The sequence below is a fragment of the Vicugna pacos genome, chromosome 27 (genome assembly GCF_048564905.1).
Source record: "Vicugna pacos chromosome 27, VicPac4, whole genome shotgun sequence".
Classification (NCBI taxonomy): domain Eukaryota; kingdom Metazoa; phylum Chordata; class Mammalia; order Artiodactyla; family Camelidae; genus Vicugna; species Vicugna pacos.
This window is the reverse complement of record NC_133013.1, coordinates 20497703-20512221: the sequence shown is the minus strand read 5'-3', so window position 1 is coordinate 20512221 and position 14519 is coordinate 20497703. Positions and strand designations below refer to the sequence as shown.

The 14519-nt window shown below is 44.0% G+C and overlaps 1 protein-coding gene across 1 annotated transcript in view; it reads right to left on the bottom strand.

Annotated features, from left to right (window-relative positions):
• The window catches only part of ADAMTSL3 (ADAMTS like 3), a 259617-nt gene that overhangs the window by 208142 nt on the left and 36956 nt on the right, over positions 1-14519 (bottom strand). The window contains exon 3 of the mRNA XM_072950888.1: positions 12680-12799. Within this exon, the coding sequence (XP_072806989.1) occupies positions 12680-12799 (120 nt within the window). The remainder of the gene's footprint in view (positions 1-12679; positions 12800-14519) is intronic.

The window sequence follows — 14519 nt, the reverse complement described above, 5'->3', positions numbered from 1 at the left end:
GAATGCAATATAATCAACATATCCATCATTGATATTTTTGGATTTTTTATAAAAGATTTTAGTAAATCAAAGCTATCTTATGGCATTTATTTAATTTCGTCTTCTCTCCCACCTGACCTCTTGTGTCATCTGTGAGCACCTTGGTTGGCTCCCTCAGATCTGTACAGCACAGCTACAGTGTCCTTCTCACAGACTCTGTTTCCCTGACCCTGTCCTCTGTTACTGAATTTCTGAAATTTGTTTTCACTGATTCAATTCTTTGTTGAATCCAGAATGTTTGATACCTCCTGCATCTTGATTTCATTTGAAACTATGCATCTCCTCTTTTTCAGTCTTTGCTCTTCCCAGCCTGCTGTGACTCCTGATGCTGTAAGCTAGTTCCTAGAGGTAATGACTGAAAAACAAATCAGTCTGTGTCCTATATTTCTTAGGTTTCTTGTTGTAAATATATTTTGGAAGGAGACAATATCTAAGAGCGTTAAGAAAACTGGAGGTTCCCTTTCTCTCAAACTGAACAACATTTTATAGGTTCCGTGACATCCCTTGCTAATATTGTATAAAATGGTAAATTGATCTAGAATTGGACTATAACCAAGCAGGAGTTAAACGAGGGAAAGACACTTTATTCACTCCAAACCTTTACTAAGGAAACTCTGAGTCGCCAGTATGCATATAGCAGGTCTAGCACCATCAATGCTCATGAACGTTAAAGTATGCCAGTGTTTAGTGATATTGCTGATCAGATGAATTCTGCTTGTTTAAAAAGATCTCCTGCGCTGTTGGGCAAGAATGAGGCCTGATGAGACAGGTACACTGCACAGCCACAAGCTCACACATGGCAGACAAAAGGAGACTCCAAGACAGCCTCTGACAGTTCTGCCGAATAGGTCAACTTTGCTAACCTATAAAGCATTTATGGTCCTTCTGAAAAAATTATAACATTAAACTATATTTGTGTGTCTGTGTGTGTGTGTGTGTGACTGTGTCTGTGTATACAGAGAAAGAGAGAGCGCATACACTAAGCTGGACAGAAGAAAATTTCCTATATTCATCGTCTGAACCTAGAACAAGAGGATTTTTGCATTTATTTTTCAGGCTTCTTATTCTAATATCTTGCAATAAACTTGGGCAAATTTAATGAAGTATTCTTTAACTTAAAAACTAGAAGTGATTATTTTAAGTCTTAAAACTTAAAATATGCCTTTAAAATATTCCAGCTCAAGGTTCCCAAGCTCTTGGCATTAATAAAGCCATGTCTTAAAATGGGTTGAATTTGGGATTCTTGTGTTATAAGAGCACTCTCCTGTAATGGGGCAGGAAATTAAGCTGCTTCAAGTTAGAACACAAAATAGACTCCTCTTGTAAAATATGCTAATGGTAACACGTTTCACTGCCAATAGCAGGGCATACTTAGTGTCATTAAAATATTTTAGCGCTTAACAGAGTCATTCAGAATGCAATGCCCACTGACACACTCTTCCTTTTGTAAATGCTGGAACTCCAAAATACCTTCTGTCACCAACCTCTAAATCAATACTCCTCAAACACATTCTGGTTTCAGAATGTGTGAAACATCATGGGATGCTTTTACAAAGCCCCATGGAATACTAATACATTAAACTTTAATTTATTGTACATGTAACTTTGGACTAAATTGAAAATGACTTTATATCATATTTTAGTGTGGCCAAACACTGAAGAAATATATGTAGAAGCAGCATCTAACGGCATGATGTTTTTCTAATTAATTTCTGTCTTGTGAATTTGATATGCTTAATTTGTATTATTTAATTTTAAGTATGCAACCGAGTATGGGAAAAAAAATGGACAATTAGCCCCTTGAGAAAGACTAGATTTGGTGAGGTCATTAACTCTTCCAAGCTGCGACTTCCTTATTAATAATATGAAATGACGCTATCCACCTCTCAGGAATGCTGAGTTTCATTTTGTTGTTGTTTTGTAACTCTTACTTTTTTACTTATTATTATGGAAATTTTCAGATCTACATAAAGATAGAATCATAAAATGAACCCCCAAATGTCCCTCACTCAGCCCCACAATTAGAAACCCAAGGCCAATTCTGATCTATCTACCACCCACCCTTCCTAATTAGAAAGGAATATTTGCTCAACCATTTTGAACTTTGCAGAATTAAGACCCTGTCAGCATTAAATCCCTGAGGGAAGAGATTAACAGAAGGATTCATTCAAACGGCCCAGGAGTTCTTTCCTCGTGGATGGTCTGCCACGTGCAAAGAGCTGAGAATTGAAAGCAGAGGAGCCAGTGTCCAAAACCAGAGAACAAGCTGATTCTCCAACCAAGCCTTTGGACAAAGAGTGTTTGGAAGAAAGAACATAATTTCCTCACAGTTGCAGATAGAGAGTAAAAAATGGAAATGAATACATACACACAAGAAAGAAAGAAATCAGGGCAGACTCTTTGTTATGACAAAGGATAGTTCATATGTTTGAAGAATTTATTTCATTCCTTAAAGAAAACTCAGAAATAAAGGTACAATTTCTTCAAGTCTTGTCACTCCCGGGGGTAGGACTTCTGTCTACTCCGTGTCCATGGGAGACGCAGAGAAGTTGCACAGGCTTGCCCTAGAATTGCTCTTACTCCAGGAGAAGAGATAAGACATCCACATAAACAGTTACAAACCCAGATGAAGCCCTGGGGTCCTAAGCAAGGATGAGCTCCTCCTCTCCAAATTTCAGAAAGAAACCACTTCACACTGAGGACTTCTCTGAAAGCCGCCTGGAGGAGATGCTACCTCAGCTGAGCGTGGCAGGAAAGACAGACATTCAGTGCCAAGGGCCCAGCATAAGCAAAGGTCAGAAAGGACATGAAGTCCAGTTTGGCCAGAGCTCTGGGCTAACGAAAAGAAACAGGGGTAACCTGGGCCAGGCTATGTGGGGACATGAACGCCACAGGGCTGAGCTATTTCAGAGAAGGAAACAAACAGGGCTCACTGAAGGTTTCTGACAAGGGACTGAAAACTTCAACAAGCAAATGTTCACTGTACCCTTACTATGTGCCAGGCCATGAAGTAAGATCTGAGACTATGGTGATGAAAAGACAGAGCCCCTGCCCCTAAGAGGCTCAGAGCCCAGGAAATAATCACTGTGCCTGGAGCGGAGCAAAGGACAGGGAATTACTGTCAGAACCTCGAAGGGGATGAGGGAAGACATGATGAAGAAAGTACTTAATTAGCTAAATCTAGTTCCAGAAAGGGAGTGTATGTTATGTCATGTACATCAATTTCCATGTAACTCAAATGTGTTCATGCGAGCAGCCACGCGTTATGAACTTTTAAAAGTGGAAACCTGTCCAAAACAACTGCGCATTTATGCCTGTGCAGAATGACGAACGTGACTGAAGTGGTTTCTGGGAAGAGGCAAGATTAAAGGCTATCCATCACTGTCCTGGACCATCACTGCTGACCCTGGGGACATGAGGCTCAACAGAAAGTGCTCCAAACCTCAGATCCTGGATTTTGTTTTCTTGAAATAGTTCATGATGCAGCATCCCCGTGGGGTTCGCTGTTTGGATAAATATGGCACCTAGACGAGCACGAGAAATTCAAATCGACCAAGTGCACTGTCTCACCACACCCACTTCTCCCTCCTCACTTCCTCTCACCACCCATGAAGGTTCTTTACAGCCTGCTTAAGAGGCAGAAAATGCTACAAGAAAAAAAAAATCCCAGGATGGTAACGGGTGGAAGCAAGCTAGTGAGCGGACCTAATCTCACCTGGTGGGAAGTGAAGGGAGGAGGGTATCAGGGAACTTCCCCGAGGAAGTGACCATTGAGCTGAAGGATGAACGAGGTTTGGACAGAGATGCCAGGGGAAGGGGAGGGGTTTAAGAAGGAGAGGAGGGTGTTTCAAGCAACTGGGACAATTTGTGCAAAGACTGCAGGTGGAGAGGAGACACCTGAACGGACACACGAAAGCTTCATTAATAAAACCAGGCTTGGAAAGTCACTGGAAGGCAATGCTGAGAGAATGTCCAAATGGGACACCCCTGAGAGCTACACATTTGTCCCCTACTTGCCCTTGGAATGTCCCATCAAGCACAGTAGCCAGCAGCACCCCGACCTCAGGGCTACTGATGTCAGTTGGTAACTCCAGCCCAAGAGTGCACAGAAAGACCAGGCTGGAAAGTTGGGTGACCAATAGTCCCAGTTTGCCTGGATTAGCTCAGTCCCAAGAAAACTGGGACAGCTGGCCACCCTACTCAAGTTTACATAAGACTCATATTAAGAGTATCATAAAAGGTAAGATGGAGAATGACACCACAGACACGTTCAAGACACGTCTCCATCTGGTCTCAGGCATCCACGTGCCAGAGCCACTTCTCTGCCATCTGGAAGAGCCGTCAAGAACGTCTTTGCCACCCAAAGTCCACACCCAAGAACACAGTCCAGAGTGATAACGCCCCACGCGTGAGCTGACAGCAGCGTCTACGGAATGACCCAAGCCTCAGACCCTGAGCCCATCGGGAACCTCTCTGCAAGCCATGCCTGCACCTTTGTGATGCACGCCAGAACTGGCCCGACGAAAAGAAACATTCCCAAACTCCAAACAAGCCAATCCAAACACAATGTTTAAAATCCCTCACGACAGGGAATACATTCCATTACTGCCTCAGCACCTAGCCCTTCCAACTTCAGCTTGGAGAGAACCAGCAAAGTCTTTTTTGCCTCACGACTCTCTCTCACCCGGCCAGCAAATCGACGCACCTTTGTTTTGTAGCGCTCCGGATCTCTGTTCTTCCTCCCTGACGAGAGAAAGAAACAACATGCTTCCATCCAGTCCTCCAGCTGCCACTTACTCCCCATCCTCAGAGCCTCCTACAAGTCCAGTTTTCTGGCCCTGGCCCTGCATTTTCCCAAGACAGCAGACACTACTAAAACCCACTCCCTTTACTATGCCCGAAGTGGACCACAACAGAACAGGGGGAGTGGCTTCCGGGGATCTTTAGGAATAGAAAGAATGGGACAGGGCTCCTTTGCTATAGTCTAGCCATTCTCTCCACCAGGTAATTGTATTGTTGGTTACCAGGTTCTCCACCAGGTCATACGAATGCAAACAGCAGGGAAATACATAAGGCCATAGGAGAAGCACCTAAGTGGTCCTTTGGCATCTTTTTGATGCCTTTTGAAAGACTATTAAAGAGTCCAGATAATGAATTTCATGAATTGCAACCTCCCTAATAACTTTTAAAGAATTGTGACAATTTTAAAAAGTCAACTTCTCCTTAAGTTTCTGACATTTTAATATTATTAAGGTTTTTTTTTATTTCATTTCGTTCATTTAAGAGAAACGCACAATTCACAGCTGAGAAGAGAGGAGGGCCCACTTGATTTCTTTCATCCAGGGATTGAGGATGACACAGCAGAGCAGCAGGAAGTGACCTAGTCTCAAAGGGGTTGAAGGCTTTGTGCATCTCTGAGCAGGGACTGACCAGATCTCAGAGAGGAGTCTGGGCACAGGCAGCGAGGGCAATCCTGACTGCAGCGAGGGGTGTGTAGGGGAAGCCGTGTTTGGGACAATCTTGAACTTCACTAGCCTGCCTCCATCATTTAACCCATCTGAGGAAAGCACCTAAAAATAAAATCACACAGTGCCCCAAAAATGCATCAAGGAAGACAGCATTAGAAGAGGAAAATGCCTGCATGGTTCGAAACCTAGAATTGACTTTCCATTAACAGATCTAATTCTTTCATGCTTGAGAAAGAGCTGATTTGCAAAAAGCCTGATGATCATGAAATTCAGGGCTCACACGTGCCAAAGCCGATCAGAACGGCATGTACTGTTGGACGTGCGATGTCCATGTATTTGCTCTGTGCCTGAACGAGGAATATTATTGCAATTAATGTGTTCTTGTGTTCTAACAGACCACGATCTCGCTTTCTCCTTAGATTGCTAAATCTTTGGAATATTGAAGGAGCATAACTTCATTCGACCAAGATTACTCACTAACAAAGGAATGAACTATTCAAACTCAAATGGCGTGCTGCTTAAAAACATTATACACACAGGCCAGAAACAACACAGAAAACTCTTCTACGTGGAGAATATGTGAGTCGCTCATGGAGACCCCGAAAGATGATGACAATACCCTGTAGGTCCAAGAACTATATCCACCGCCCTTCCCTAGAAATTTCAGAAGTTGGTGTATACTGCCCAAGTTAAAAACTATTACATAAATAACTTGGAAATGTCAAGTGATATTTCTGAGGTCTGCCAACAGTTTAACCACAATGAAGTTCCTGGCCAAGATATTCATGAAAAGTTCGGAAGAAGTTACTTTGACAAAGATGTACTCCCGGCAGAGAGATTTCTTGTCCTTCGAAAGAATGCATAAATCAATAGTTAACTAAGGAAAAGGAAAATTAGGTTTGCCATAATAGTTGAAGAAGAAAAAAAAAGACATTTAAAAGAAGTTTAGAAATAAGACTACATAAAGACTTCATTATTAATATATTACTGTTACTACCGGTATTAAAAAATTCATTCAAGCATTGCTCTCATACTTTTCCTTCCCGCAAATTAGAGGTAAAAATGTCTTAACTGAGCTTCAGGGCAAAGAACAGGCACTTGGCTTTGTGACTGCCTGGCTGTGTGATCTTGGGTAAGATGCTGTTCCTCTCTGGGGCTCAGATTCCTCACCTGAACAAACAGAATCCCTGAACTTCCTTCCAACTTTGTCCTGCTACAATTCCAGATGCCTGTCAGGGCCACACATCCAGCCCTCTGCCCCCCTGGCAATGGAAATAATAAATAAAATACAAACTGAAGAGGCATTCTGAAACAAGCAATCGCACAAGTAGCAGTCGACAGCATCCAGGGAAGGAAAGAGAAGAGTCAGGTCTGAGTGCATTGGTGATGTCATAAGGCGTTAGGGTTCCCACAAACACAGAATTTTACAAACATCAAATTTTACGGGTGCAGAATGAGTCACACCAAAATCTAGATTTGATTTCAGGAAAGGAACTGAAATTCCTGAAAAGGATGTCTGTCTAAGGTGAGGGGGGAGTGCAGGAGGGAGATGCTAGAAGGCAGATTTTAAGAGTGGAAATGAGTAGAAGAAAGCCGCAGGAAACAATCAGAATTTGAAACCCAAGTGGTCACTGGAAGCAATAGTAGATCAGAGGATAGGTGACAGCACTTTTTACTTGAAAAAAAATCCTGAGTCCACTTAAATGCGGGCAGGAAGAGACAAAACAAACGCCAGATCTGTCAGGGGATCCTTACCTGGAGTCTCCAGGGGACACAGAGGGTTATGGGGGAGAAGGGATGATGGTATAAATGGTAAAAAAGGACCCCTGAGACATGAAATCAAGGTGTTCTCTTCCAAATGACCCACGCTTATGTTAATTTTAGGAAAGTCAGAACCCATCACTAACTGAACACCCACCCAGCCTTATCCCACATGCCTGGAATCCAAGTTAATGGGCTTGTTTTTGCTTTTGTTTTTCCTGCATTTTGGTGCCTCATAGCCTGAAGGTGGCAAGGTAGACATTACACCAAAATGTGCATGAAAAAGACAATCTCTGGACCATGGGAAAATGTCCCCAGGCATGAATTTCTAAGTGTGCTTTAACCCCCTTCATTCCACCGTGGCCAACCCACGAGGAGGAAGCGTCCTGCAGCAAATCCACCAAGTCTGGGAAGACAACCTTCCACACTTCCCTGCACCTAGCCAACGCCAAAAAATAAATCACAAAAGGCAAAGATCACTTGTGGAACACAAAGGGTTTTCCCTAACGCTTTTCAAAAAGAAATGCCTTCCAACGGAGAACCACGAAGCCTGGGGCAGACTTTTACGTCAGTCTCCATGATAACTGAGGCGGCCCCAAGCCTAAAGCTTCAGTGAGCTGAGGGTAAGGATGGAAAGACTGACCACCCTCCTTCCCAGAAAGAGACCCAGGCAGAGTGACCGTCAGCGCTGGGAGAAGGAACAAGCGGCGGAATTCTAGACTCCACTTCCTAGAACCAACCGACATTCAGCAGCCTGAACAGAGAACAGGTCCTCTGGGGGACAAAACTCCAAAACCACCATGAGGAATGAGTAAAGAATCTACCCCAAAGGCTGGCTGGCCAACAGAATTTTCGACCACAAGCTCCTTAGCGAGTCATCCCAAACCAACTCAGTTAACTACCTTGTGTGACCAATGCAACCAAACGTCAGGGTGCTTTCATCCCAACGACACGCTCACTCAGCGGGAGGGCGGCGGGTTTCCATCTCAGCTGCCATGCTTCACCCAGCCCTTGGAAGCAATGTCATTCCTATTGTGATAAGAATTCTGCTCATAAATGCTATCAGTATAGCTAATGCCAAATTCCTCAAGGAGTAAAGAATGAGCTGATGAAGCAACTCATTAATATTAAATTATCCCTTTTGGTCTACTAAGGTGTTCAAAGCCCTATTCACTGTAACAGTGGAATTAGGATTTTTGGGAAAAGAGAATTTTCTAGGCGATTCTTCCGAGAGAAGCAGCTGAACGTATCTCAGAGTTGGGGAGCCTGAGGTTTAAAGTGTAATCTTTTTTTTTTCCCCCAAATAACCATCTGGGTGTCCTTGAGTAAGTCATTTGCACATCCAGAGTCTGTTTTCTTGACTTGTAAAATGAGGCATTTGAGCCAAAGTCTCCACCAGCTGTAAAATTCTATGATTCTCTAAGTAATAGTTACTGCACCGCTGGTAAGCCTGCTTCGTGATAATCAGAATGATCCAATTAACACTCTGCAATGTAGAATATTCTATTTGTAGTCTCAAAAAATGACCTATTTTAGAGTAGAGGGAGTTCAGATCATGAAATACGGTCACTTTGTTTCTCAAAACAAATGAGTAATCTGAGGTGCAAAGATGTCGAATAACTTTGTTGAATTACAAGCCAATCAGTGGCAGAAACAAGACAAGGCTGCCTGACCAGTCCTGTCTCCACTGAACCGCACTGTTACCCAGTTGGCTCCAGAAGGACTTTCTTCACTAGAAGCTGCTTCGGCCCCTGTCTAATCCACAGTGTGCCTTTTATGTGACTCATTAAACACAGCCTACAGCACAGCTGCGCTTTACTGGCCTCAGGGTTATTAGTTTTCCAGACACCTAATCCAGGAGACATTTGAAGAGTGACCTTAAGGTCTTCATGAAAATATACCAGGATAAAATACTTTAAAAAGTCCCAGAGGGATTGTCAAAGAGAGCAAATATCTACGCACCATCTGCTCTCTTCCCAATTTATCAAATGAGTATTTTGCAGGTAGAAAGTTCCCAGTGAAGCCGGTCCTCACCCAACAACTTCAGGAACCCGACAGCAGCCTCCACGGCATAAGCACTTTGTCACTCTGGCTTCAGGCCGCCGTGACGGCAGGACAGTGCCTCTGGCACAGATCTGCAAACTCCACAGTTAGGTCCTTACACCACGAAACAGCACAGACACTGCCCTGGGCGGCACCTCACACAGACCTGCACCTGTTTCTGACCACCGATGCCAGCAGCTGTTGCAATGAAACAAAGAATGCTCTGGGAACTTCCCCACCATGCCCCAAGTATGGACTCTTTGGAGGGGCTGCCCTGAAAACCTTTTCAGGACAGCGTGGGAATTCTGTGCAGGAGCGATGCTGCATGCCATCCAATGTGCACTCAACAGTTTGTTCCAATATGAGACCATCTGTCCCGAAGAGCACAACTGACAGATGTTAACCCTAAATTATGTTGGATCCAACAACTTGGTTGAACCTCTCAGACATAATAACGTGTGAAAGGAGCCAAACACAAACCAGTATGTGCTGCAGGACTGCATTTACACAGTTTATATATTTGTTAGTTTTATAAAACTACAAGTAAAAAACAAAATGAATCTATGGCAGTGATAGAAGTCAGAGCGGCGGTTACTCCATGGGTGAGGGATATGGGCTGAAAGGGGCATAAGAAGAATCCCAGGGTGTTGGAAATGTTTAATTGCTTGATCCCAGGTGGTGGTTCCTGAGGTGTAAAGATATTTAAAAACTCATCAAGTGCTACACTTCAGATATGTTATATGTTATGCATGTTATACTTCGATAAAAAATAAATTTAACATATTGTATGAGGTCCCCTTATATAAACGGAGAATCTGCTTCTTTTCTTTAGCGTAAGAATATCTGAGATTCTCTGAAATGGGTCTTTGAAAATAATATTACTAGTAATACCAATAGCTAGATGGAGTGCTTACCTGTACCAGGATCTGTGCAGGGAGACTTAAATGAATTATGTGAATTACCTCCTCTTAATCCTTAAGACACTTCCGCAAGGTAGATACCATCCATACCCCCATTTCACAGATGGCAAACTGAGGCACAGAGAAGTAACTTGTCCAAAGTCATACAGCAAGTACAGTGTCGGAATTAGCATTCAAATCCAAAGCAGGCTGACTCCAGAGTCTATGTTCTTAACTGGTCTCCACATTTTGTGGTATGGTGCAGGACAGAGGTTGTTTCCAAATTGAGTAATACTAGCTCTCACTTTTCCCCAGTGCCTGAGAAGCTCCCTACAGTGCAGTCTGCACACTCAGCACTAAGAGGAAAGAGAATCAAGGTTTGGGGTGAGGGGCTAGCAGTCTCCAGATGATTACACTCTTGAGGCACATTCCACAGATACACCTAGTTTGGTACAAAGGCCTATTTTCTTTGCCTTTAGTAGCAGAGGGTAGGTGCTATTATTGGCTTGTTACAGTTTGACCTTATTCCTTTCCCTTAAAAGAAACACACAATGGGGACAATGCAGAATGTTTTCATATGCTGCTCACTGGGGCTCTCTGGAACACTATGTCCTAGGACAAAATTTCCACAGTGTGCCACACACTTGTAAGATCTGCTTTACGCCTTTTGGAAAGACTACAGGGCTTACTTTCCTCTTTCACTAGCTTTTATATTAGTATTATATTCAATATAATTTATCTGTAGAACCTGGAGAAGGCATTAACCACTCTTTAATTAAAAAACACATAGCTCGTGATTTTCCAGACATCCTCTGTTATCCTTTACTGCCTTCTCGATTGGTTTCTCTGAAGCTGTCATATGAAAACCTGTTAGATCATTAATTCCTCGATTATAAGGAGCCATAAATTATAAACCCTTTAAAAATCCATCAGGGAGAAGGGCAGAAAGCAACTTGATGGTTTAGGCCCTCTCAGTAACCAGGCCCAAATGCCTGCCCAAAGCATTAACTGGGCTCTGTAATATGAATACAGAATTATATCCCACCCTGCCCCCGGTGATTATTATTTATGCACTCACTATTCAAGTAACGTAAATGACTGAATGTTGACATTTTTGATTAAAAAACTGGTTTCATCCCACCCCTGCCCCTAACCACAGGGGCAGCATCCTGCTCACAGCTGGGCACACTGGTTCACAGCCCGCCCACCACCATCCCCACTCCGTCCCCGCCAACCCCAGCTCCAGAGCTTAACACACGAAGCACAGGCCACTCAGCAGAAGCCCTGATGATCAAAATCAAGGGTGCCTCCCCTGAGTTGGGCTACAGACATCTCTGCCCAGCCTCCAAGCTCCATCCTTCATCAGCCTGTTACGCTGCCTGAGAATTACTCCTCCTCCCAGCGTCACCTCCAGCACTCTGCCTAGCTCCAGCTAGCCCCAGAGCTGGGTCCCCCTCCCTGGTGTCGCATCTTAACATTGGCCCATGTTGGTAGACTGACTTTCCCAGAGCTGCCCCTTCTGACCAATCTCCTTCACCCCCTAACTAGGCCTGCCTACATCAAGCCAGAACTTGCCGGCCTTGACCACACAGACCACACAGATCAGAACAGCACCGTGGACCTCGGTCACTGGGCCATCTTCCTCCACCCCATCAAGTCCCGTGAGAAGATACTCTTGCCCTGTTCGTCACTTGGCCCTCCATCAAAGCCCCTCATCATCTTAAATCCGACCCCAGTTTGCTCCACTGCCCGCGAGTTCAAACCCCATTGGCTAGCAACCTCTGCATTTGGCAAAACTGACATTCCCCACTTCAAACGTGCTGTGAGTGATTTCAAAGACATATATAACCTTTAACGCTGCTAAGGCATCAGTGTAAATCAAGACTGGAGAGACTCATGGTTCCGAGTGCGTGGTTTCCGCATCTCAGCCAAGCACGGCCTTGTTCTCTAGTCCAGTTTCCTGCGGTGGTTTAAACACACACGCATGTGGGCATGCACACTCACACAAAAGCATGCATACGTTTTCCCTGCTTGGAAAATGGGCTTGAAAAAGAAAAGCTTTTGTGCTGGTAAAAGAAATGAAGTTAAGAGCTAAGACGGCAAAGAAAGTAAAGGTTAATCAGAAAACAGAACTTGGGGATAATTACAGAATTACAGGGTGGATTTGGCGATAGAGGAAAATGAACAAATTTAAATATATAACTTAGCATTTAAATCTCTCTGATGGGAGGAAGAGAAAGTGTCTCTCGGTCAATGCCCCAGTCAGCGCCAGAACCAAACACTATGAAGGAAGCGACGTGCAGGCGCGGGCCGCCCGGAGGTCTTGGGGTCCTTCCTGGTGTCACGGGTCTATTGTACTAGATGAGCCAAGGGAGAAATATGACTTTTTTGAAGTTATTTTTGAGAAACTGTTTCCTGCCCACTGGCAAGTGGAAAAGCCGAAAATAGGCTCTTGAACGGGATTCTTACCTGGTCGTCATAACGATACGTGAGGAACTGCTCCCCTGTTGTATCTTCCAGAAAACTTCCCTGAGGGGAGAGGGCAAACTCAGGAAGGAAGTAGGCCCCAGGTGACTTCTCGGCTGTGGTCTGAAAGGCAAGATCGCTTGGTTACAAGTAAGGCCCCAGTAAGGACCCCCTGACAGGCAGACTCCGAAAAAGCTGAGTCCAAGAGAATCCACCCCCCAGTGGCTGCAGCAGGGAAAGGCAAGGCCTCTCTCGGCAAAGGCCATGGGGAGACGCCCCAGGCATCTGGGTCAAGACGCTGTTAGGCAGTGAAAAAGAACATGAAAATGAATATATGTATCTTCAGGTATGGCTGAAGAATTGTGCTGTACACCAGAAATTGACACTACATTGTAAACTGACTATAGCTCAATTTAAAAAAGAAAAAAAGAACACATGGGCAGCCTGCAACGAGGCGGGCTGTGAAGAGGCAGAGGAGGGGCTGCTGGCCTGACCCGCTTTGCCTTGTCCACTCTGAGGCACTCGTGCGTCTCCGCTCTGGACTTTCTACTCTAATCTTCATCTTCTGAATCAAGCAGATTTACTGTGAAAATGCTGGAGCTTACCTGGCAGGCCCTCCCCTTGCAAGCAACCCTCCCGAGGCCCTGTGTTCACATGGACATAAGTTTTTGTGAAATCTGTAGGAATAAAACATTTAATCTCAGTCAGCTAAAAAAAAAAAAAAAGATGCTGTTAGGCCCTGCTACCACACTGGGCCACCTCCAACTGGCTCACAGGGTATTTTCTCCCGACACCTGCCCCCTCCTCCCTCCCACAACCTTCCAGCAATGCAGCCATGGTGTGGCTAATCTGCTTAAGTTTTGTTGTTGCAAATCCATCATTTCTGGGATTTTCTTTCTTTCTCTTTCTTTTTCCTTCTATTTTGGTTTCTGGTGAAGGAGTGAGGAACTTCTCAGAGGTGAATTTGATGATAAGATTTACTTCTGGGTACATTTCCTAACAAGTCGGAGCATGCATAAAAATACCCTTATCTCACCAAGTGTAAAAACACACCTAAACCTCAGGGCCAAAACTTACTTATCTGCTGGGAAATGATGGATTCTGTCTTAAGATAATTCATGTAAGCTGATTACCACAATGCTTAACAAATAATCAATCATGGTGAATTACTGTTGTTTGCCTGTACTGGCTTCAGAGTTCATAGAATCACAATTTTTAAAGTCTGAAGCGACCATAGGAGTCATCTAACTCAAATTCCTTATTTTAGAAGTGAGTAAACTAAGGCTCTGAGAGTTAAGAGACTTGTCAAGCACCACAGAGCAGGAGCTGGGCTGGCACCTGTTAAGTGTCCACATGCAAAGACATGGGCAGATCTATTTACCAAAGAGTAGGGGCCAAGAGCAGCCTTGGAGCACCTTAAACCAGCTCCCTGAATACACAAGGCCTCTCCTTAGGATGCTAACCCTTCACTGACCACACATTCAACACAGATTCATTGAGCACCTACTATATGCCTGGAACTGTTCCAAGAGCTATAGACACAATGACATACAAGGAAGATAAGGCCCCTATTTTCACGGAGGTTACACTGAGTGGGAAGAGATATGTACTAAAATTAAATAGATCCAGAAACAAGAAAATTTAAGTTCTAAGTGCTATAAGGGAAATACGCAGGGAGATATGAGACATCCATCTATGTGGAAAGCTTGAGTTGGCTGTTCAATATGCAAGTCTGGAGCTCATAAGGGAGGTCTAAGGCTGAGGACAGAAATTTGGAAGTCATCATTTTCATTTCACACACACATATATTTACAGCATCATTCTGGAAAGGACCCTCCCTAGA